Below are 25,439 nucleotides of genomic sequence, written 5' to 3'. Positions count from 1 at the left end.
TCAGGAGTATCACTGCAGAATGAGGGGAGGTGTGAGTCAAGGGCAAAGAGTATATGACTCAATTGGGGGATGTGTGTAACAGGTGACATGATACATTCTCTGACCTCAAAAAATAACACTGAAAATAACAGCAACATCAGAAAACAAAAAGCACTTCATCTAAAAAATTAAAGGCTCTCTGCTAATTAAATGCACCAGCAGAGGCAGATTGGATAGCCACACAAACTTTGACTTGGACGTCAAGACTAATGATGACACATATACATCAGGAAGATGTGAAAAGATTTATTACTTTTATAACAAGGCTTCCTAGAAAGAGCAGAGTGGTTCCCAAATAGGTCTGAAGAGGACTTGAGAGATTTGGAAGAGAATGACTTGGGGGTTTTTTTTGGTAGTTAGGGTGTGGGGCAGGGCTAAGGTTTCCTGGGCATGAGGTTTGCATGGTTTGAATTTTCCACAGGCACCAAAGTAGGCAGCTCTCAGGCTTTTTATCTGCTTGCCCAAAAGTCGGGTAGACACATGGGGCTTGAAAGCTGTCAGCAGTCAAAAATCAAAAATAGAGTCAGTATCTTTATTATACTGAGGAAATAAACAGTGAAACTAGAGAAATATAACCAGACAAAAAATGAAAATACTACATTTCAGAAGGTACAATATTTAACCATAATGCCCAGAGAAAAGTTGTCACCTCAACACAAATTAAATAAACAATTTATGAAAATGTTTAGAAAAAACATCAAAGTAAGCCAAAGGAAAGCAGAAAGTATAAAGATAAAAAACCCAGAATGTAGGGGCACCTGGGTGGCTCAGTCGTTAAGTGTCTGCCTTCAGCTCAGGTCATGATCCCGGGGTCCTGGGATCGAGCCCCGCATTGGGCTCCCTGCTTGGCGGGAGGCCTGCTTCTCCCTCCTCCACTCCCCCTGCTTGTGTTCCCTCTCTCGCTGTCTCTCTCTGTCAAATAAATAAATAAAATCTTAAAAAAAAAAAAAAAAAACCCAGAATGTAATGAGTTTAGAAAAAGAAAATCAACACATAAATTAAAAAAGATATCTCTTGAGGGTGGCCTGGGTGGCTCAGCTGGTTAGCGTCCAACTCTTCATTTCGGCTCAGGTCATGATCTCAGGGTTGTAAGATCAAGCCCTGTGTTGGGCTCGGAGCTGGGCGTGAAGCCTGCTTAAAATTCTCTCTCCCACTCCCTTTTCCCCCCACCCCCACTCTCTAAGAAAACAAAAAAGCCCAAAAAACAAAACAGAAAAACAAAAAGGTATCTCTTGGGAAAAAAAAATCAACGTATGAATGTACACTAGCTAAACTAATCAAGAAAAGAGGGGAGAACAAACAAAAAATTAAGATATTATAAAAGTGAAAGACAAACATAAGAAAATATTGATCAAAATCAATCCTACAAAGGACAAAAATCTGAAACAGGTTAATTTTCAGGAAATAGAAAAAATGTTAAAAAGGCTAGTAGCAATAAGCACCCTGATCATTTACATTGTCATCTCTAAATACCTACTATTATGATCAGGGAACCCTTAAAGAAATGTTTAATTCCAAGAACGGGTCAGGGAAGATACAAGATAATTCTCACAAATCTTGGGCCAAACACATAAGAAAAATTTAAAAGATTTATGTTTTTGTTAAAAAACACATGCTTCTGAGTATTAACTTGTGTTTGGCCAATATTGTGGGAAAAAAAAGCAGAAAAAATGATTATGTTGAATAAACATATTAAGTAAATGAAAGATAGATAATGGAGGAATCAAACTGTTAGCTTAATCGAGTTTTAACATTCCAAAACTAACAGTGCAATTCAATACATGTGTCTCTTGATAGAATACACATAATCACCTATGTGATGTACTTCAGCCAAAAATATTTAATGTGAATCTCTCAGGACAGAAAATAATTTCCAATCTACAAAAATACAGAGAGTAGAGAATAAACAAATTGTATCATGGACAGTATTGAGATAAGTTCAAAAGATGGCAAATTTTGCAATTTAAGTGGCCTTGTCTCTTCAAAGTGTTAGTATCATAAATAAAGGGAATGTGTTAAATTAAGAGGGATTTCAGTGTATAATAACCAGATGGAATGCACAGTCTTGCACTGGGATACTGATTTGAACAAATCAAATTGGGCCAAATGGAGTAATAGGAATAGAATTTGGGTTTTGAAGATGCAATAAAATAAAAATGTCATAGAAACAGTAAGTAGAAAAATCACTGATAAAGAAATCAGGTTATAAAACAGTAAGACTATGGTGTCCCTTTGGTAAAAAGAAAAACATGTAGAGGCGTGTGTGTACTATATCCACTAAGGTGTTATAGTGGTAGGAATAAGATATTTTAATATTTATTTATTTATTTTAAAGATTTTATTTATTTATTTGACAGAGAGAGAGAGAGACAGCAAGAGAGGGAACACAAGCAGGGGGAGTAGGAGAGGGAGAAGCAGGCTTCCCACTGAGCAGGGAGCCCGATGCGGGGCTCAATCCCAGGACCCTGGGATCATGACCTGAACCGAAGGCAGACACTTAACAACTGAGCCATCCAGGCGCCCCAAGATATTTTAATATTTAAAAAAAATCTTACCTGTCTCTATTTTCTAATTTTCTACAAAGCACATGGAAGATTGTTTAATAAGGGTTATTAATTTTGTGTTCATCTATTAACACAGAATGAAATAAACCAAATATCGACACAATCCAAAGTCTGAGTGGAACATTTAATAAAAAAATAAATATTAAATGTTTAATAATAAACATTTAATAAAGGATCTAGAACTTTGTGGCTATAAGCCAAATATTGCAGAATTCAGTTCCTTTTCAGTCACAGACAAATTACTTATAGAAATAGACCACAGGGCGCCTGGGTGGCTCAGTTGGTTAAGCGACTGCCTTCGGCTCAGGTCATGATCCTGGAGTCCCTGGATCGAGTCCCGCATTGGGCTCCCTGCTCGGCAGAGAGTCTGCTTCTCCCTCTGACCCTCCCCCCTCTCATGTGCTCTCTCTCTCTCATTCTCTCTCTCTCAAATAAATAAACAAAATCTTAAAAAAAAATAGACCAGAAACTGGGCTACAAAGCAAGTCTCAACAAATTTCAAAGGATCAAAATCATACATATTATGTTGCCCGATCACAAGTTATGCTAGAAATCAATATGACAAAACCAACTAGATTATCAACATATATTGGGAAATTAAAAAGTGCTTGTAGTTGATCAATACACTACACAAACTGTACCCTATGATATAATAATTACAAACTTTAAAAAACAATGTTTTGACTGAAAGTTAAAGACAAAAGGAACTGCACATAAACACTACCAAGTTAGTAAATTTGTTTCTCGTGGGGATGGATGATGGATGGTGGGAGCCAGTTTTCTCACTGTCTGAGAAAAAAAGTAACAGATAAACAGGACAAGAAGGCTAGAATGCACCCTGAAATATGGGATGGGAGTTGGAGACGTCAGTATGAGCTCATGTTTAGCTTCATGTAGATACAGACAGATAGATACTAAAACAATTACAGTTACATGTCCATATACATGTATACACACATTTACTGCCTGGTTAGGTGGAGTAGGGGCCCAGAGGCAGCAGCATACCAACAGCAATGAGTATACCTAGCACCCCGATCGTGGTTTCTAAACACTATTTTCCAATAAAAGGAACCAGGGCTCTTAGGAGAAATGGCTGATTCTAGGACCAGGGAAGGGGAAAAAACAAAATGAATCTGAAAATCGTATCAGGAAAGAAATCCTCAAAAACCAAAAGGATAGGGATATTAATGGACACAGGAACCAATCCAAAAGAGCTATCAGTGTCCAAAGCAAAATAAAGAACATAACATGTAATTAGAACTCCAAGTATAAAATAAATATGAATGAGTCCACACTGAAATAAAGGGGGAGGAGACAAATCTTTTATACAGAATTCCAGATAAAATATATAGATTTTCTACCCGACAGAAGCTTAATCCCCAATCCTACACCCCTACCCACAGGATGAGCTACACTTAGTGAGCTGCTTCTAAAGAATGGAGTATGAGGGGTGCCTGGGTGGCCCAGTCATTAAGCATCTGCCTTCGGCTCAGGTCATGATCCCAAGGTCCTGGGATCAAGCCCCGCATTGGGCTCCCTGCTCAGTGGGAAGCCTGCTTCTCCCTCTCCCACGCCCCCTGCTTGTGTTCCTTCTCTCGCTTTGTCTCTCTCTGTCAAATAAATAAATAAAATCTTAAAAAAGTAAAAATAAAGAGTGGAGTATGGAAAAGGAAAAATAGTAACTTCGGAGTGGAGAAAAGTTAACATCACCAGTGACGTCACATGGATATCATGTACCCCCCATATGATGTGATGAAAAGGACATTTCACTTCTGTTGCAGTCTTTCTAAAAAACCCCTATCTCCAGTCTAATCATGAGAAAAACAACAGACCCAGATTAGAGGGTATTCTGAAGGATACCTGGCAGGGAAATTCCAGAAAGACAAGGAAAAATGAAAAACTGTCACAAACCAGGAGACACTGGGAGACATGACAAATTAATGCAATGTGCTACCCTGACTGGAAGGATCCTGGAAGAGAAAAATGACATTAATGGAAAAACCTGTGAAATATACAAATGAAGCCAAGAGTTTAGTTAATACCAATGTTATTTTCTTAGTTTTGACAAATGCATCTTAATGATATAAGATGTTAACAATGGTAGAAATCAGGAGAGGTATAGACAGGAAGTCTCTCTATTATCTTAGTAATTTTCCATAAATCTAGAATCAATCTAAAATAAAGTTTACTAAAAAAAATAATCACTCACCACCTCTGTAGTATTCTGGGCAAAAATGTTTAACCTTATTCTAATTATAAGAAGAAAACTTCAAACCTAGAACGCAGACATTCCATAAGAAAACGAAACTGGACGCTACAAAATAACCAAACTCAAAGTGAAAAAAAAGGCAGGATAACAGTAAGATAAAAATCCTAACACCCAAATGCAGTGCAGTGTATGAATCTGGAATGAATCCTGGAAATAAATCTTACAAATGGCGTTTTTTGGAAAAAGTTCAAAAATTTAAATATGGACTCTATATTAGATGGTAAGGCTGAATTGCTATGATAATAATAGTGTGACTATAGGGACGCCTGGGTGGCTCAGTCGGTTAAGCGGCTGCCTTCGGCTCAGGTCATGATCTCAGGGTCTTGGGATCGAGTCCCGCATCAGGCTCCCTGCTCAGTGGGGAGTCTGCTTCTCCCTCTCCCTCTGCTTGTGCTCTCTGTCAAATAAATAAAATCTTAAAAAAAGAAAAAGTGTGACTATATAGAAGAAAGCCTTTATTCTTTTTTTTTTTTTTTAAAGATTTTATTTATTTATTTGACACAGAGAGAGAGAAAGAGAGAAAGAGCACAAGCAGGAGGAGCGGCAGGCAGAGGGAGAAGCAGGCTTCCTGCATGAGCAGGGAGCCCGATGCAGGGCTCGATCCGAGGACTCTGGAATCATGACCTGAGCTGAAGGCAGTGGTTTAACCAACTGAGCCACCCAGGAGCCCCGAAAGCCTTTATTCTTAGAAGAGGCACACAGAAGTGTTTGAGAGGTGAAATTTAATGATTAACTGCTACTTACCATCAAGTGAGCCAAGAAGGAAGGTGCATATATAGAGAGAAAAAGGCAAAATGTTAATAACCAAAGTTAAATCTATGTGAAGGGTAATTAACTACATATATATTTTTAATATTATCATTTGGCTTGGTAATTTTTTTTTTTTTTTTTTTAAGATTTTTTTATTTATTTATTTGAGAGAGAGAGAACGAGAGACAGAGAGCATGAGAGGGAGGAGGGTCAGAGGGAGAAGCAGACTCCCCGCCGAGCAGGGAGCCTGATGCGGGACTCGATCCCGGGACTCCAGGACCATGACCTGAGCCGAAGGCAGTCGCTTAACCAACTGAGCCACCCAGGCGCCCTTGGCTTGGTAATTTTTAAAGACAAAAAGCTGGGAGAAAGAAAGAAAATAGTGAATCTAAGGCAGTATTTTCTAAATTTCCATAGAGAAATTATTTTGAACCAAATTATAACATCTGCATCCATTTATATCTAATGTAGTTAAAGTAGAAAAAATTTATGTAACAGATTTAAATACATATGAGAAAAGAAAACCTGAAAATTGATGATCTAAACATTTATTGCAAGAAGCTAGAAAAAGAGCAACAAAATGAAAACAGATTAGAAAGATAAAAGTACTTTTAAAAGATAGTGCCCACAAATAACACAGAAGATCCACAATGCCAAATATTGTATTTTAAAGCAATGTTACTAATGTGATTCTCTCAAAACTAATAAAAGTAAAAGGAGACAGCAACAATATTCAATGCAGGAATTCCAGCTAACAAGGACCTCACTTTTGGGCCATCTACACCTCACAAACGGAGTAAAATGACATCATGAGAAAACGCTGTTTGTTAATAACCTGGATGAAACACATACATCTCTACAAAACAGCCTCTACAAAATCAACAGACAGAAAACTTCAAAATTCTAGCATTACATAATCTGAATAAGTTTTAATATTTTAAAAATTTTGTTTTTTAAGTAATCTCTATCCCCAACGTGGGGCTCAAATCCATGACCCTGAGATCAAGAGTCACATGCTCTACTGACTGAGCCAGCCAGGCGCCCCAAACCAAGTAAGTTTAAAAAAAACACTACAGGGGTGCCTGGGTGGCTCAGTCAGTTAAGTGTCTGACTTCAGCTCAGGTCACGATCTTGGGGTCTGGGACTGAGCCCCACTTGGGCTCCCCACTCAGTGCGGAGTCCGGTTGTCCCTCCACCCCTCCCCCTGCTCGTGTTCTCTCTCTTTCTCTCCCTGAAATAAATCAATAAAATCTTAAAAAAAAAAGTGACTGGGCGCCTGGGTGGCTCAGTCATTAAGCGTCTGCCTTCGGCTCAGGTCATGATCCCAGGGTCCTGGGATCAAGCCCCGCATCGGGCTCCCTGCTCCGCAGGAAGCCTGCTTCTCCCTCTCCCACTCCCCCTGCTTGTGTTCCCTCTCTCGCTGTGTCTCTCTCTGTCAAATAAATAAATAAAATCTTAAAAAAAAAAAAAGTGACTCTTATTTCAGCTCAGGTCATGATCTCAGGGTTGTGAGACTGAGCTCTGTGTGGGGCTCACATGCTAGGTGTGGAGCCTGCTTGAGATTCTCTTTCTCCCTCTCCCTCTGCCCCTCCTTTCCCCGCCTCTGTCTCAAAAAAAACCCAAAAAAACCAAAACTACAATGGTAACTGAAGGCCCAGATGGTTTTTCTGGCATATTTCCTCAAACATTCCGAAAGGGGGGAGAAAGCATACATTCTCCTCAACATATTCATAAAGCCAATGTAACTGTTATATCCAACCTTAAAAAGGATAATAAAAAAGGAAGGTTACAGGCTAATCTCATTCATGAAACCTAAATAAAATATTAAAAATTCCAATCTAACAATATTGAAAAGGGATAATATATTAACACACCATGACCAGAACTAGACTTCAGAATTCAGTCAGTCAATAAATAGAATTTGACACAGAAAGAGAACAATGGAGAAAAAAAATCATATGATTATGTCAATAAATGTAGAAAGAATAATTCCTGAGAAAAATCTTAGCAATTATGTAAAACAGAACCTCTTCTCTGTGAAAAATATTATATAAACCTTTAAAAACACACTTTTTAAAAAAAAGATTTTATTTATTTGAGAGAGAGCAAGAGCAAGCAGGGAGAGGGAGAGGGATAATCAGACTCTGCACTGAGCGCAGAGCCCGACTCGGAGCTTGATCTCAGGACCCCGAGACCATGACCTGAGCTGAAATCAAGAGTCTGACACTCAATGGACTGCACCACCCAGGTGCCCCAAAAACACACCCTTGGGGAGCCTGGCTGGCTCAGTCAAAAGAGCATGCAACTCTTGATTCTGGGTTGTGAGTTTGAGGCCCATTGGGTGTAGAGATTACATACACACATACATATATACATACATAAACTTTTAAAAAAATAAGAAAACACACCCTTATTCTTAGGAGATGTTTGGTGAATGATTCATGGGTCAAGTCATGATACCTAAGACATGCCTTCAAATACCTCAATAAATGTGGTATAGAGAGAAATAAAGAAGATATGGCAAAATCTTATCAGTTGGTGATCTATGTAAATGTCATTTTCATTGTGAGGCTCTTTCAATAGTGTTGAATTTTACTTTTTTTTTTTTTTTAAGCAGGCTCCATGCCCAACATGGGGCTTGAACTCATGACCCTGAGATCAAGAGTTGTGTGCTCTACCAATTGAGCCAGCTAGGCACCCCTAATTTTACTATTTTTTTAAAAGATTTTATTTATTTGTCAGAGAGAGAGAGCACAAGCAGGGGAAGCTGCAGGCAGAGGGAGAAGCAGGCTCCCTGCTGAGCAAGGAGCCCAATGCGGGACTCGATCCCAGAACCCTGGGATCATGATCTGGGCTGAAGGCAGACGCTTAACTGACTGAGCCACCCAGGCGTCCCTACCCTAATTTTACTATTAAAGAGCAAGAAGAACCAACCGCCTTTCCTGGGCAAGTGTGGGGTTTTTTTTACAGATATCGGGAACTTTTGGTATCTTGACTTTAAGATAAACTAGGATGTGGATTTTATCTAGATTTACTACTTTTTCATTCCTTTGTCCTTTTTGAAGGAAATATTAGGAGAGAAGTCACAGAAGGCCATAACTGCTTTTACCCATAGAGCTAATGCTCCATAACTTGTTCCAGATCATTAAAAATGAAGGAAAACTTTCTAATTCTCTTGTAATTTTTATGAAAAAAATATTAATATCTAAACCTGATAAGCGACATTAAAAGAAAATATGGGCCAAAATAACTTATGAATATCAACAGAAAACATATAAAATATTAACAAAGAAGAATCCAAGCAAACAGGAGCTCAGGGATACTTCCACAACATAAAACACACACACACATCCTTAGTTCTAAAGCCGGTTTGTTAGGTGGGGAAACACTACAGGCATTTCTGCCGAGATCAAGAACAAATCAAGGAAGCCGACTGTCTCTGCAACTATTCAAGACTGTACTAAAGATATTAGCCATTCAATTAGACAAGATAAATCAGAGGTAGAAAAGGAGGTAAAGAAGAAATAAAATTATCAAAAAAAAATAAGATTATCACTATATCATAGGTGATGTAATAGTATATCAGGATATAAAGTCAACTTACTAAAATCAAGGGTACCAATCTAAAACCAAAATTAAGAAAGAAATGCCATTTACAATCATACCAAAAAGAATAAAATATGTAGGAATAAATTGAAAAAAGAAGCCTAAGATCTATACACTGACAATTTCAAAATATTGTGGAAAGACATTAAATACCTAAATAAAAGGAGAGACCTCTCAGGTTCATGAAAGACAATGCTGTTAAGATTGTAATGTTCCGCAAACTGATCAACAGATGCAATGCGATCCATATCAAAATGTCAACTGCTTTTGTTGCTGAAAATGATCATATGGAAATATAGGAGACTCCAAACAGCCAAAATAATCTTGAAGGAAAAAAAAAGAGAAGAACAAAGTACAGTACTCACACTTCCTGATTTCAGAACTTACTACAATGCTACAATAAATCAAGACAGTATGGTGCTGGCATAAAGACAGATACATAGATCAATGGAATATAATTCAGAGTCCAGAAATAAAATCTCCATTTATGATCAGTTCATTCCTGAAAAGGGAGCCAACAAAATTCAATGGAGTCTTTTTAGCAGCAGTGAAGGAACAAGTGGATATTCATGTACAAAAGAATGAAGTTGGAACCTTACACTTTATAACACACATGAAAATTAACTCAAAATGATCAAAGGCCTAAATGTCAGAGCTAAAACTAGTAACTTCTTAGAAAAATACATAGCAGTAAATTCTTGAGACCTTGGATCACACAATGATTTCCTAAGTATGATACCAAAATCAAAACAACAAAAGAAATCATAGAGTATAATAGAATATTATTCAGCCAGAATAAAAGAATGAAGTTGATATTATATTGATGAATCTCAAAAACACTATGAAAGAAGCCATTCACAAGAGGCTACATGTTGTATGATTCTATGTATATAAAATACTCCTGATAGTCAAATCTATAGAAAGTAGACTAGTGGTTACCAGAGGCTGAGAGTAGGGTATAGAGAGTGACTACTAATAGGTATCAGATTTCTTTTTGGGGTGATAGAATTACATAGTGGTGATGGTTGCACAAAATTGTGATTATATTAAAAAACACTGACTTGTTCCCTTTATTTTTTCAGATTTATTCATTTATTTATTTGAGAGAGAGCGTGCACGAGCAGGGGGAGGGGCAGAGGGAAAGAATCTCGAGCTGACTCCCTGCTGAGCGTGGAGCCCTATGCAGGGCTCCATATCACTATGCTGAAATCATGACTTGAACCAATATCACTTGATCTTAGCCAAAAGGCTGAGAAGTGATGACTTGAGCCAATATCAAGAGTTGGATGGATGCTCAACCAACTGAGCCACCCAGGTGCCCCCCTGACTTGTTCAATTTAAAAGAATGATTTTAGGGGCACCTGGGTAGCTCAGTCAGTTGGGCATCTGCCTTCAGCTACGGTCATGGTCCCGGGGTCCTGGGATCGAGCCCCACGTCGGGGTCCTTGCTTGGTGGGGAGCCTGGCTTCTCCCTCTCCCTCTGTCTGCTGCTCCCCCTGCTTGTACTTGCTCTCTGCCTCTCTCTCTCTCTCTCTGTGTCAAATAAATGAATAAAATCTTTTAAAAAAAAAAAGAATGATCTTATGTTATGTAAATTATGTATCAATAAACCTGTTGAAAAAATTAAGTCTTCCTATTGGAAAACCATAACTAGGTAAAGGACAAAACGGTAGAGAAAAGGTAATTTATAACAGTAAAGAACATGATTAAGTATTTCGGGAAAATTAATAAACATTATAAAGATCTCAGTTCTTCCTAAATTAATCTGTAAATTTAGTGCAATTCAAATAAAATACCAATAAGCTTTCCATGGAGTTAGAAAAGTTAATAATAGAGTTTACATGGAAAAACAAACATTCAAAAATAGGCAGAAAAACATTGAAAATCTAAAAGGGGTGACTAGCCCTAACAAACATTAAAATGCGCTACAATATAACTATAATAAAAGCAATGTGGTAGTGGTGCATGGATCCACAAATAGAACAGAAGAGAAAGCCCAGAAATAGACCCAAGAATATATGGAAATTTATTATATGATGAAGGTGACATTTCATTTTTTTTAAGATTTTATTTATTTGACAGAGAGACACAGTGAGAGAAGGAACACAAGCAGGGGGAGTGGGAGAGGGAGAAGCAGGCTTCCTGCTGAGCAGGGAGCCCGATGCGGGGCTTGATCCCAGGACCCTGGGATCATGACCTGAGCCGAAGGCAGACACCTAACAACTGAGCCACCCAGGTGCCCCGAAGGTGGCATTTCAAATGAAGGGAGCAAAGATGGATGTTTAAATGAATGGTGTTGGGACAACTGGGGTAGCCATGTGGGAAAAAATTTCATTAGATCCATACCTTACTTTATACGCAAGAATAAACTCCAAATGGATTAGGGATTTAAATGTAAAATATAAAATCATACATGTGATAGAAGAAAAACTGTATATTTATCTTTAACCTTGAGATAGCTTCTAACCAAGACACAAAATTCAGAGATAATAAGAATGATGAATTTGACTATATTAAAAAATAAACTGCCATGGGACGCCTGGGTGGCTCAGTCAGCTAAGCGTCTGCCTTCAGCTCAGGTCATGATCCCAGGGTCCTGGGATCGAGTCCCACATTGGGCTCCCTGCTCAGCGGGAAGCCTGCTTCTCTCTCTGCCTCTGTCGCTCTCCCTACTTGTGCTGTCTCTTTCTCTCTGACAAATAAATAAAATCTTAAAAAAAAAAAAACAAAAAAAAACCTGCCATAATCAAAATAACAAAAAAAAATTGAGAAACTGGGAGAAAATATTTACAACATACACTTCAGACAAAAGGCTAATACTCCTAATATATAAAAACACTCTTAAAAATTGAGGGACGGGGCGCCTGGGTGGCACAGTTAGTTAAGCGGCTACCTTCGGCTCAGGTCATGATCCCAGTGTTCTGGGATCGAGCCCCCCATCAGGCTCCCTGCTCAGCGGGGAGTCTGCTTCTCCCTCTGCCCTTCACCCTGCTTGTGCTCTCTCTCACTTGCTCGCTGTCTCTCAAATAAATAAATAAAATCTTTAAAAAAAAATTGAGGGACAAATGATAAAAAGCCAGATAGAAAAATGGGGGAGACACACAACTCCAATACTCATGAAATAGAGAGAATTGGCTCTTAAACATATGAAAAAAATTTTCACTCACAGAGAAAATGCAAATTGAAACAACGAGATACCATTTCTCACCTATCAGGTTTGTAAAAAATTAAAAGTGTAACAGTACATTCTGTTGTTGAGTTTTTATTGAAGAGTATTTCTTTTAAAAAAAAAAATTTATTTATTTGACAGAGAAAGAGAGAGCATAAGCAGGGGGGAGTGGCAGGCAGCAGGAGAAGCAGGCTCCCTGCTGAGCAAGGAACCCGATGCGGGACATGACCCCAGGACCCTGAACCGAAGGCAAATGTTTAACCGACTGAGCCACCCAGGTGGCCCCCAAGCCTCAAAATTCTTACCTAATTTCCATGAATTTTCCACTGTTGTATCTTGATCTTGACCCAATCCTAATCACATTGAAAGACTGGCCTTAAACCAAACTTCCAATTGTCAATAATATCCATCCTTGCATTTCCTCCTTTGAAATACTACCAAAGCTCTTTATAGGTGGTGTTTTCCTTTACCACAGTAAGCAATAAGCTCAGTTCTGTCTGATATTTAGGGAGCCAGCATTCGATACTGAAAACAGATTATGTATACAAGACTGTCCAGAAAGTTGTCTTGCCAAAATATATATTATATAATATATATTTTAATATATGTTTAAATCTTAAAATATATTTATATATTTAAATTTTATATATTTAAATTTTATATAGTAAATATATTTAAATTATATGTAAATATTTATGTATATATTTATATATTATATGATATAATATCATTATATATAGATAATCTAAATCTCATTATGCTTCTTGATCCCACTACTTATTTAGAGGATACAGAGAGGGGCGCCTGGGTGGCTCAGTCGTTAAGCGACTGCCTTCTGCTCAGGTCATGATTCCAGGGTCCTGGGATCGAGCCCCGCATTGGGCTCCCTGCTCCATGAGAAGCCTGCTTCTCCCTCTCCCACTCCCCCTGCTTGTGTTCCCTCTCTCGCTGTCTCTCTCTCTGTCAAATAAATAAATAAAACCTTTAGAGCATACAGAGAAGTCAGAGAACATGTTTAAGTAAATCTCAAAATGGCATCAGCAAAACAGAATGGAAGATGTTCCTTCAGCAAATAAATGGTTAAGAACAAAAGAGATGAAGAGGAAACTTAGAGATTAAAGAAGATTTTAAAAGCATATAAAGAGAGGGGCGCCTGGGTGGCTCAGTTGGTTAAGCGACTGCCTTCGGCTCAGGTCATGATCCTGGAGTCCCGGGATCGAGTCCCACATCGGGCTCCCCGCTCAGCGGGGAGTCTGCTTCTCCCTCTGACCCTCCCCCTCTCATGCTCTCTGTCTCCCATTCTCTCTCTCAGATAAATAAATAAAACCTTTAAAAAAAAAAAAAAAAAAAAAAAAAATAAAAGCATATAAAGAGAAATACGTCAATCAGAGAAAGACATGTATCATATGACCTCACTGATATGAGGAATTCTTAATCTCAGGAAACAAACTGAGGGTTGCTGGAGTGGTGGGGGGTGGGAGGGATGGGGCGGCTGGGTGATAGACATTGGGGAGGGAATGTGCTACGGTGAGCGCTGTGAATTGTGCAAGACTGTTGAATCACAGACCTGTACCTCTGAAATACATAATACATTATATGTTAAAAAAAAAAAAAAAGAAGAAGAAGATAGCAGGAGGGGAAGAATGCAGGGGGGGAATCGGAGGGGGAGACGAACCATGAGAGACGATGGACTCTGAAAAACAAACTGAGGGTTCTAGAGGGGAGGGGGGTGGGAGGATGGGTTAGCCTGGTGATGGGTATTAAAGGGGGCACGTTCTGCATGGAGCACTGGGTGTTATACACAAACAATGAATCATGGAACACTACATCAAAAACTAATGATGTAATGTATGGTGATTAACATAACAATAAAAATTTTTTAAAAAGCATATAAAGACATTGGAGGGAGAAAAAAGGGAAGGAACTGATTTCCATTAAAATCAGAAGAGTGGTTACACTTAGCAGGGGGAGAAGATTGTGATTGGGTGTGGACATGTGAAGGGCTTCAGTGTGGACTAGAAAGCTTTCCTCATTTGGAAAGACTGGCTGAAAGGTATAAAATAAGTTTTTGCATTATTATTAAAACCTTTCTGTGACTTGAAATTATTTCAGAATAAGAAGTTAAGAAAAAAAGTTTTAATTCCTAATGTGGGTGTTTAACGCATTTAACTCATTGAGCTAGACATGTGCTTCACGCGGCTCTCTGTATTTGACTAACATTTTTTAAAAAATGGTTTAAAATTAAAAATTTAAAAACAGATAACATAATTGATTCTAATACTTATTATTCCTTTTTTTTTTTTTTAAAGATTTTATTTATTTGACAGAGAGAGACACAGCGAGAGAGGGAACACAAGCAGGGCGGGTGGGAGAGGGAGAAGCCGGCTTCCCGCTGAGCAGGGAGCCCAATGCAGGGCTCGATCCTAGGACCCTGGGATCATGACCTGAGCCGAAGGCAGTCGCTTAACAACTGAGCCACCCAGGCGCCCCAATACTTATTATTCCTAATGATTCAAATCTAATAAAACCTCATATGAGCTGATTCCTCCTAACAGTTGTGGCTGCGTTACTTATTACTCTCTCCTGAGGCCTTCTATTCTGGTCTACGATGGTGCTCCTCAAACTCACAAAGCTCTCTCTGGCCCCCTTCCCTCCAGTCTCCTCATCCCTTTCTCCCTGCCCCAGCCACGCCTGAGCCTTCCAAGCTGTTCATTTAGGTTGGAACATTCTTCCCAGACAAACACATGTCCTGGGCCCTTATGTCAGGTCCCCTCTCAAATGTTACCACCTCAGAAAAGTCATCCGCAACTACCTTATCTAAAATGGCCCCATTTCTGCTTACTTTCCATCATTCCATTGCCCAATATTATTTATCTATTTAGCTGTTTACAGTTATCCTCACTCTAGTACAATGTAAATTCCACGAGAGCAGGGACCTTATAAGTCTTGTTCACTATCACTGCATTGATATATGTGTGTGTGTGCAAAAGGGGAGATAGAGAACAGTTGAATCCAATGTATAGATAAAATATTGCACGAATGAAAAATGAGATTCCCTGTCACTGAAAATGGGTTTGAAATATAAGGAAAGAAGATGAATGGCAAATGGCGTAAAGTTGAAGTTTCTTCTACAGCTCATGTTGAGACCTTGATTTCCTCCCCACGTCACAAGCCCATGCTCTTGGCACCACCAAGTCTTGGTACCTTGGAGGGCTTTACAAATACCACAGAGATGTACTCCTTCCCCTTACCACATAGGCTGCTACCAGCCCTGATGGCTTCTCTTTGCCTTCCTTGCCCTCCTTACCTGTGTACTGTCTTTGTGTTTCTTCCCTCAAAATCATCCAGGGCTCTTTTCCTTGCTCCAATAAGTCAACCACATCTGGCTTAGAAATGGAATGTCCTGCTTACAAGAAAAAAAAATGCCACATGGTACAGAAATAAAAACAGAACTCACAAAATCTTTAGCTTTGCTTAAATTTGTCATGAAATCAAGGTTAAATGTTAATGATACAGACTTCAGATAATACAAGGATGAGATGATTTAAGGAACCAGGCAGGTATGATGAAATTTTATTTTAATTTAAACTCATATAGACTCTTCCTCTTAATAGAAAATTGAACAAAGTGACTGAAAAGGTTAACAATGTTTGAGGACACTCATTGGAGCTAAGGGCGTGTGCACAAATTCTTTCTCCTCTAATGTCTACCAACCTTGTGACTTTGAGGAAACCATTTCAACACACTGCTCCCCAATGTTGGCAAGTACAATCGGTATGATAATACTATTATTGCGTGGTTATTTGATGATTAAATTTGTATGCATGTATATATATTCCTCTCCCCCCTGCTTCCCAGGAAGAGTATCATAATTGGGACAGAATGCCAATTAAAATTATTTTATTTCCTTAAGAGGAAAACAAGAAGCATCCTCATTCACTTATAAAATATTCATTCAATTATAAATGTCATGCTCATGAATTGTAACTTTCAACCATAAATCATATAAAATTGGTTGCAGGAAATGAAATGTGTACCCTTCAGTTTTAAATGAATATTGCTTATCCAGTCCACCACTACAGAAGTTATAGAGCTCTTCTCACAGCTACAGCCAATCACAAATCTTCATCTAACTATTGCCCTGCAGGTGGATCAGAGGATGACCCAGCAAATCCACAGCAATATTCAGCCTGAACACAATGGGAAACAAGGCTTCTTGGACAACAGCTATATATAGAATAAATATAAGGAATTTTTGTCCAGCCCCATGGGAAGTAAGGAAGGGAGGCAATGACAGGAAGGGCGAGAGGCAGATGTGAACATCACCAAAAGAGGAAATGACCATGGTTGGTGGCAGAGGCACTCACAAACTGACAGACCTCAAACCTCCCTCTGGGAACAAGAAAAAGAAATTCAGCTTACATCTTGAAAGACAGCTTTGAAATTCCGTGTGTTGAAAGTCAACATACCACAGAGCACATTCTAAATTTCTCGTGGCAAATGAACTTACCCAATGAGACCAAGTTTCTATAGTTCTCCAACATCACATCCCTGTACAAGTCCCTCTGAATAGGGTCCAGGTATTCCCACTCCTGCCGAGAGAAGTCTATGGCCACATCCCTGAATGTCACTAATTCCTGAAACTGCAAACCCATGTAGTATGAAATTGGAAACACATTTTCAAGATGGTAAAGACAGGAGATTACAGGAATGAATTAAAGAAAGGGAGTGATATAGTACAAATGGACTAGAAAATCAAAGCCAAATGCCTACATATTCCTGAAGAATCCTATTGCTACAGACAAGTCTTTGTAGGTTGTGGGCCATCACAAAAACTCAGACCTACTGGGGAATGGATAAGATTAAAGTTTTCTTCCTATTCAATAAAGTATAATGCACAATCATGTAGTCAGCTAGTTGCATGATGTATAAATTCTCAAAAAAACGCCAGGTTCTAAATTATTTTTCCTTCAGAGTTAAACGAAGATGGGATTTGCCTCCCATATTGAAGATAAAAATTTCTGTATTAAGTAAAAGCTTTTGAAAAAAGTTGACATTTCTAAAGGCATTCAGTTCATCCTTTGTCAGAACACATCATAAACATTTTTCTTTGTTTTGACAAATAAATTCTGGATGTCACAATCCATTTTATTATAGATATCTCAGACTTAATCCCTTCCTGACAGTTATATACTTGGTTGGACAAAATTTCAAAGGTCTTCATCAATTCTAGAAATTAACACATTTACACTCCTTAGGATAAATTCTCATTCATTGTCATCTTTCATCAGTTACTCAAATTTTTGTTTCTAACTGTATACTGATGAAGGATGGGAGCCATAATCAAATAGATGTCACCCAAATTCATCAGATCACATTCAACCACAAAATAGATATATTTGTCTCTCAATAATTCCTTAGAAAGATGCATGACCCAAATGTTTCCAATCATTCTACAATGCTCAAGAACATGAGATACCATCATATACTAAGACTAAGACCAACTGATACCAATATCCATCTCATCTGCCTAGAAAATTCAGGTCTGTGGAGAATTTGAAAGTCTACCTGTGGTAATTAAATGGGACCAACACCTCTAACTCATCAAACCAGAGACCTATAAAGGAAACTCAAATATTTCCTTCACGGGACTTCACTCCTTTACTGCTCCATCACAGCCTTTGATTGAAGACTAAGCATAGAAGTGGAATGAGTAAATTGGATGATAAATAAAAAACTGGATAACAAACACTCATTAGGAGGAAATTGAGCTATTTTCTATCACTTTTTTTTATTTTAGGACAAACTGTAGAGCAGATAACTGAAAGAGGCCCTCTTAAGTAGGAAGCTTTGGGTTAATTAATCAAAAAACCCACATAGACTAAAATCATAATATTGCAAGAAGACAGGAATAACCAACTTACACAGGTCATGGTTTTAGAAATATAAGACCTGATCAGTGCTCCTTGGTGTTCCTCCATTGAAAACAATTCAAATTCCAGAGAATCCAGAGCTGAGATAAGAAAAAAAGTTTTAGTGTTCCCAATATGACTTAATTTAACAAAATCTTTTTGTTCCTCCATTCTTCTAAAATTAGCCCCCACTACTGCACACACAATTTAGGGAAAAATAGAAGATGGATCTAAGGTCTCTCCCAAGTCCCAGGACACCAGACTACACAAAGGTCGTTGTAGAATAAGTCACTTCTCTCAGTGAAGCCAGATCCAAACACAGGAGCAGGAGATCTCCTGGACAAGCTCCCATGTTGGGAAGGCTGATCTAGTCCTGAGATTGGGCTGCTCAGTCTTTCCATGAGTGGATCCACCTGCCTTCACTCCCACCTTCCAAGGCTGAAAGAGGCCTCACCATCCAAACCAGAGGTGCTTTTATGGCCTCATGGTCCATTGAAGTTGGTCAATATATGGGAAATGAACACAAAGAAGGAATTGCTTAGGCCTACATTCTGTGTTTGGAGTCCAGCCAAGCTGACTACTTAAATACTAAATGTTCAGGCAACAGAATACAAAGCAGCCATTAAATGCTAAAAAGGAAAATATATTTAAGGACATGGACGATATTACAGATATACTACCAATAGAAAAATAAGATAAAAAATAGGAGTACAACATGATTAGATCACTAAAAAAGAGACAGACATTGGGGGACAGGGAATAGGATATCAACTGATGGAAAGGTTTGGTAATTTATCCATTTTATTACATTACACAATCCTATGTTACCATCCCTTTTTTTATAGGCGTAATCTTGGTTTTCTTTTTGTTTTAAATATACTTCATAATTATTTTAACAGTGGCCATACATTAACTTAAAAAATATATATATACACAAATGTATGTGTTACAAGAAGCTATTCTCCAAAAAGTACAGACTTCATTTAATTTAAATTAAATTAAATTAAATTAAAATTTTTAAAGATTTTTTTTATTTATTTGACAGAGAAAGAGCGCAAGTAGGCAGAGCAGTAGACAGAGTGGGAGGAAGAAGCAGGCTCTCCGCTGAGCAGAGAGCCCAATGTGGGGCTCAATCCCAGGACCCTGGGATTATGACCTGAGCCAAAGGCAGACGCTTAACCAACTGAGCCACCCAGGCGACCTGAGATTTCATTTAATTTTAAAACACTTTCTTCTTGAGCTTGGAAAAAAGCTCTGAGTACTCTAAAGTCTTCTTGACCCCAAGGAGGTTTTTTTCTTGACATTTAGCCACAATGTCTTCCAGACAACTGCCCAGTCAACTTATCCTATTAGTCTCATATTGCATCTAAACATCAGTTGAGGGAAGAAATTAGAAGGCAAAAGTTTACACAATAAATCCCACTTATCTCCAGAGAGATTCCATGGGCTCAGTATAACTTGTTCATACTTTACAGTAATGGCCAGAATCCAACCAATGTCACTTTCCCATGAATTCCCAAGGTAGGTCATCTAACTCTCTTTAGTGGTCTTTACTATACACTGATCTATACTTATTCTTAATCGTAGTGTATATGCCGCTGGATTATTGGCATTTAAATGTAACATCTAAAGGGGCACCCAGGTGGCTTATTAGGTTAAGCGTCTGACTCTAGATTTCAGCTCAGGTCATGATCTCCAGGTCGTGAGATCGAGCCCTGTGTCACAGGCTCTGTGCTGAGTGTGGAGCCTGCTTAAGATTCTTTCTTCCTACGCACACCTCCCCCCACTCCATTCAGTACATTTGCTCTCTTTAAAAGAAAAAGGGAGGGGGGGAAGGAAGGGCTACATATGTATAGTCATTTAATCAACTCAAATGCTAGTACCACAGGGTCAGACAATATTGTAGGCCCTTAAAATGTCTAATTTCTTATATGAAAGTCCACTATTAAAAATTAAGGAAATAAAAAGAGGTATAAAAGTTATATGCAGAATGTTTTTCAGAGAATTTTTCTATAACAAAAAACTGAAAACATGTTAACAGTAGGCAACATGTTAAAAGAATTATGTTGGGAGCACCTGGGTGGCTCAGTCTGTTAAGCAGCAGACTCTTGATTTCCACTCAGGTCATGATCTCAGGGTCATGAGATCGAGCCCTGCCTTGAGCCCCAGAGATGGGCTCTGCATTCAGTGGGGAGTCTCTCTGAGATTTCTCTCCCTCTCCCTCTGCACTCCCCTGCACCACCGGTGCTCTCTCTCTCAAATCAATCAATCAATCAATCTTTAAAAAAAAAGAATTATGTTGTAATACATTCTGGCATACTATGCTATTATTAATAATTATGATATTGGTTCACACAAACAAGTGAAGAAAAGATACTTGTGATGAATTACTGAGTGAGGCAGGTAGCTTTTAAAAATAATCAATATTTGGGAGGTGGTCTCTTGCTATAATGAATACAGACTGTTGTCAGACCTTTAGGACATGAATTTCAGATTGAAACTCTGATGTTTATGAACATGCCAGTCCCTTGAAGTCTCATTGGTAAACTGGGAAAGAATATCAAATAGCATATAAAATAGTCTGAAGATTAAGTAATCTATATAAAATACTTAATAAAATAATTGCTTAAGTTAGTTATTATTATTTAAAGTGGAGAAACTTCGGGGCACCTAGGTGGCTCAGTGAGTTAAGCATCTGTCTGCTTTTGGCTCAGATCATGACCCTGGAGTCTCAGGATCAAGCCCTGCATCAGGTTCCCCGCTTAGCAGGGAGTCTGCTTCTCCCTCTGACCCTCCCCCTTCTTGTCTTCTCTCTCTTTCTCTCAAATAAATAAATAAAATCTTAAAAAAAATAAAGTGGAGAACCTTCCAAGTTCCTTAATTTACTGTTTTAAAAGAAACACAATTCTGCTAATTCCATTTTTTCTTACAATAAAATTTAAGTTCCTTAGGCCTACATTCTTATAATGCTAATTAAAAAATGTCAAAGCCTGGCTTTAAGCATGTAATTCTCCTCAATAAACAGATATTAACAAAAAAGATTCTCCAACACTTTAGGAGAAAATATGCCCATCCCCTGCCCCAGGCAGTTCAGAAAAATCATTTCAACATCCTAAAGGAGTTCAGAGAATCTGATGATCAGGTACCAAATTAAGAATTTAGTGAGTGTCTAAATACTGTTTTTTGGAACAAGGTGGAGATTTATCTGATTATTCGTAACTTTTACTACCTATTCCATGTTTCTGTTTACATAAATCTATCATTGGAAATGTTTATACAACAGATACTTGGAATAACCCAGACATCAGATCTTTTCTATATTCTCTGAAATGACATTTAATCTAATTTTAAAAAATCGATTTTATTTTTTTTCAAAGATTTATTTATTTATTTGAAAGAGAGAGAGAGAGAGCACGAGCAGGAGGGTCAGACGGAGAGGAAGAGGAAATCTCAAGCCGACTCTGAGCTGAGCACAGAGCCTGATGCAGGGCTCAATCTCATGACCCTGATATCAAGAACTGAGCCAAAACTAAGAGCCACCCAGGTGCCCCTAAAAAATTGATTTTAAAATGCTATGTTGGGGTGCCTAGGTTCCTCAGTCAGTTAAGTGCCTGCCTTTGGCTCAGGTCATGATCCCAGGGTCCTGGGATCTAACCCCACTCTGCAGGGAGCCTGCTTCTCCCTCTCCCTCTGCCTGCAGCTCCCCTTGCTTGTGCTCTCTCTCTCTAATAAATAAATAAAATCTTTAGAAAAAATGCTATGTTAGCAGAAATGTTACCATTTTCTGGTAACTGATTTTAACTGACAAATCTATGTTCCTAAGAGGTGAAAATACTCAGAAAGGTTTTTCGAGTAAGGGGATTAAGGGCCTTCTCTTTACATGCATAGAGACAATAATGAAACTCGGGATTTCTTTTACAAATTATGAGTTGGAAATTCTTTTGTCACCTTATGTGATCAAATACGGTTATTTTATATTACAGAATCAAGACCAAAAATATATGGTTACAGATAAAAACTGGAAAAATCTATATCAAAATATAATTGGTGATTAACGGCAGTCGGGGGGCAGGGAGGAAGAAGGACATGATGACAACAGACTATGGGTAATTTTATCTTTCTTGTTCATTAATTCTTTAGGTTACTGGATTTTCCTGCAATGGTCAGATATAATTCCTACCTGGAAATATGGCACCAATATTACACAAAATATTTTTTAAAGTAAAATTATAGGGAGATCTTTCCACTCATAAACTGTAAACTCTAACTCTGAATTGGAAGGACAATGTTGTTGAAATAAATTTCACCTACCATTTCTTGGACAATCCTTGAGTAATATCATCAGTATAATTCAAAAGTGGGTATGCAAGCTGGTACAGTCACTCTGGAAAACAGTATGGAGGTTCCTCAAGATGTTAAAAATAGAGCTACCCTACGACCCAGCAATTGCACTAGTAGGTATTTACCCCAAAGATACAGATGTAGTGTAAAGAAGGGCCACATCCACCCCAATGTTCATAGCAGCAATGTCCACAACAGCCAAACTGTGGAAGGAGCCAACATGCCCTTCAACAGACGAATGGATAAAGAAGATTATATATATATAATGGTCCATATATACAATGGAATATTATTCAGCCATCAGAAAGGATGAATACCCACCATCTGCATCAACATGGATGGAACTGGAGGGGATTATGCTAAGTGAAGTAAGTCAAGCAGAGAAAGACAGTTATCATATGGTTTCACTCATATGTGGGACATAAGCAATAGCACGGAGGACCAAAGGGGAAGGGAGGGAAATCTGAAGGGGTAGAAATCAGGGAGGGAGATGAACCATGAGAGACTATGGACCCCAGGAAACAAACTGAGGGTTTCAGAGGAGAAGGTGGGGGGAGAGGGTAACAGGGTGATGGGTATTAAGGAGGGCATGTGTTGTGATCAGCACTGGGTGTTATACGTAAATAATGAGTCACTGAGCACTACATCAAAAACTAATGATGTACTATACAGTGGCCAACTGAACATAATAAAAAAAAAGTTTCACTATCAAGATTTTTCTGTGAATGAACATAATTCAGGTAAGTGGAATTAGCAGATTGAATACATGTGTAAAAAGCAGACAGAAAACAGTTTTGTATACAGTAGATTCTCAATAAATGTAGATATAGATGTCTCCTTTACACATATGTAATTAAAATACCATTTTGGATACAAACCTTGTAAAATATTTTACATAACCCTATAGTATTAAATGAGATTCATATCTAATTTTAAAGTGCTTTTGAATAATACTTCTCATATTTATGAATATTGCTTCCCATTACATTATGTATTTTTCCTTCTTATGAAGAATCTTTTAAAGATTTAATTTATTTATTTGAGAGAGAGAGCACATGTGGTGTGTTGGGGGGAAGAGCAGAAGGAGGGGGAGAGAGAAAGAATCTCAAGCAGACTCCCCAGTGAGTGCGGAGCCTGACATGGAGCTCCATCCCACGACCCTGAGATCATGATCTGAGATGAAACCAAGAGTCGGATGCTTAACCAAGAGCCACCCAGGTGCCCCGTGAAGAATCTTTATAAGCATAATTTCACTAGCTGCATGTTATTTTATCTCATGTATGTATGTAGTATGTGGTGGGATTTACTCAACTATTTCTGTAATCTTGAACACTTTATACAAGATTGTACCCATTATTACCATTTTGTTTCCAAACCAACATTTCTGAGTATTTTTGGTCATATTCACCTTTGATAATCAGTAAATACACACTTCTGAATACTGTTTCAAATGATCTATGGGCCCCTGGAAGCTCACAAGAGCAATCAAAGAACGGAAGATTAAGAACCCCTGTTTTTAACCAGTTGAGCCTGTGGATAATTTTCTTACCTTGCAAATAACCATCAATTACCTTTGTATTTCCATTATTACTATTGGACCCTGAAGGGGAATCACCTAGAATTACAACAGTTAATATTTATTGAACAATCCTATGTTCCAGGCTCTGTTGTCATGAGCTTTACATTTTTATCCTTGTTATACCCCTATGAAATATGTACTATTATAATGTACATCTGAGCACTGTGGAACACAGAGGCTGTGTGAATACACCAAGCTCATACAGCTAGGAAGTGGCAGAGCCAAATATTCAAACCAAATATCGGATATCCAGGGCCCATCCTCTTCAATATCACACCACACTGCCTCTCAAAATTCACCCAATGATATACCTGAAAAAAACTCAGGCTGCCAGGCCAAAAATAACACCTGACTAGTACTACTGGTCATAACTTAGAGATCACCTGAACATATTCCTCCCCTTGTTGACACGGATCTCTATCCTCAAATACCCAGTTACAGTCCCACTTCCAAAAGCTTCACAAAGCAGATGCCTTTGTCATTTGTTGACTATCAGGCCTCTGCAGAATATCAGAAATATGTGGTATGTAATTCCATATAAACCCACGCTGCCTTGCTTAATCACCATCTAAAATAAAGACCAACTGGGGTACCTGGTTGGCTCAGCCAGTTAAGTGTCTGCCTTCGGCTCAGGTCATGATCCCGGAGTTCTGGGATCGAGCTCCACATCGGACTCCCTGCTCAGTGGGGAGTCTGCTTCTCCCTCTGCCCCTCACCCCACTCTTGTGCTCTCTCTCTCTCAAATAAATAAAAAATAAAAATAAAATAAATAAAATAAAGACCAACTGTATAATTCAAATGATTTGCCAATTGAATATATGACTATTACCTGGAGAAGACAGAGAAAATCAGAGCCAGGATTTATCTCAATGACTTCTATCCATTAACTGGGGATGGAAGGTGTAAAGACGGTCTCTACCTAGTATATACTTCAGGCAAAGAAAATCAAATGTTCTCATGTCCCAATAAAAGTTTTGTGAACACTGAAACTCACCTGAAGTTTGATTTTCTGGCATTTACCTAAGAGAAATAAAAACTTAGACCCACCCAAAGACTTTCACAGGAATGTTCTTAGCAGCTTTAATTATAATAATGCAAACTGGAACAACCAAAATGTCAACAGGAGAAAGGATGACTACATTATGATATATCCATATAATGGAATACTATTCAACTATATTTTGGATTGAACTGATATATGCAACAACAT

General features: G+C 38.3%; 1 protein-coding gene across 11 annotated transcripts in view; it reads right to left on the bottom strand.

Annotated features, from left to right (window-relative positions):
- Positions 1–25,439, bottom strand: part of ZNF573 (zinc finger protein 573) — a 40,015-nt gene that overhangs the window by 5,222 nt on the left and 9,354 nt on the right. For 4 of the 11 annotated variants that reach the window (XM_078063261.1, XM_078063260.1, XM_036120097.2 and 1 more), the window contains one exon: positions 15,705–15,800. In XM_078063261.1, the coding sequence (XP_077919387.1) occupies positions 15,705–15,741 (37 nt within the window). In that variant the 5' untranslated portion in view covers positions 15,742–15,800. Of the gene's footprint in view, positions 1–15,704; positions 15,804–16,907; positions 17,041–18,321; positions 18,411–22,620; positions 22,694–25,439 lie in introns of all 11 variants that reach the window. The other 7 variants (XM_036120083.2, XM_036120077.2, XM_036120078.2 and 4 more) reach the window with 4 other exon arrangements.

Source organism: Halichoerus grypus, chromosome 15 (assembly GCF_964656455.1).
Source record: "Halichoerus grypus chromosome 15, mHalGry1.hap1.1, whole genome shotgun sequence".
Lineage (NCBI taxonomy): Eukaryota > Metazoa > Chordata > Mammalia > Carnivora > Phocidae > Halichoerus > Halichoerus grypus.
The sequence above is the reverse complement of the archived record's forward strand: the minus strand, read 5'-3'. Positions and strand labels throughout refer to the sequence as shown.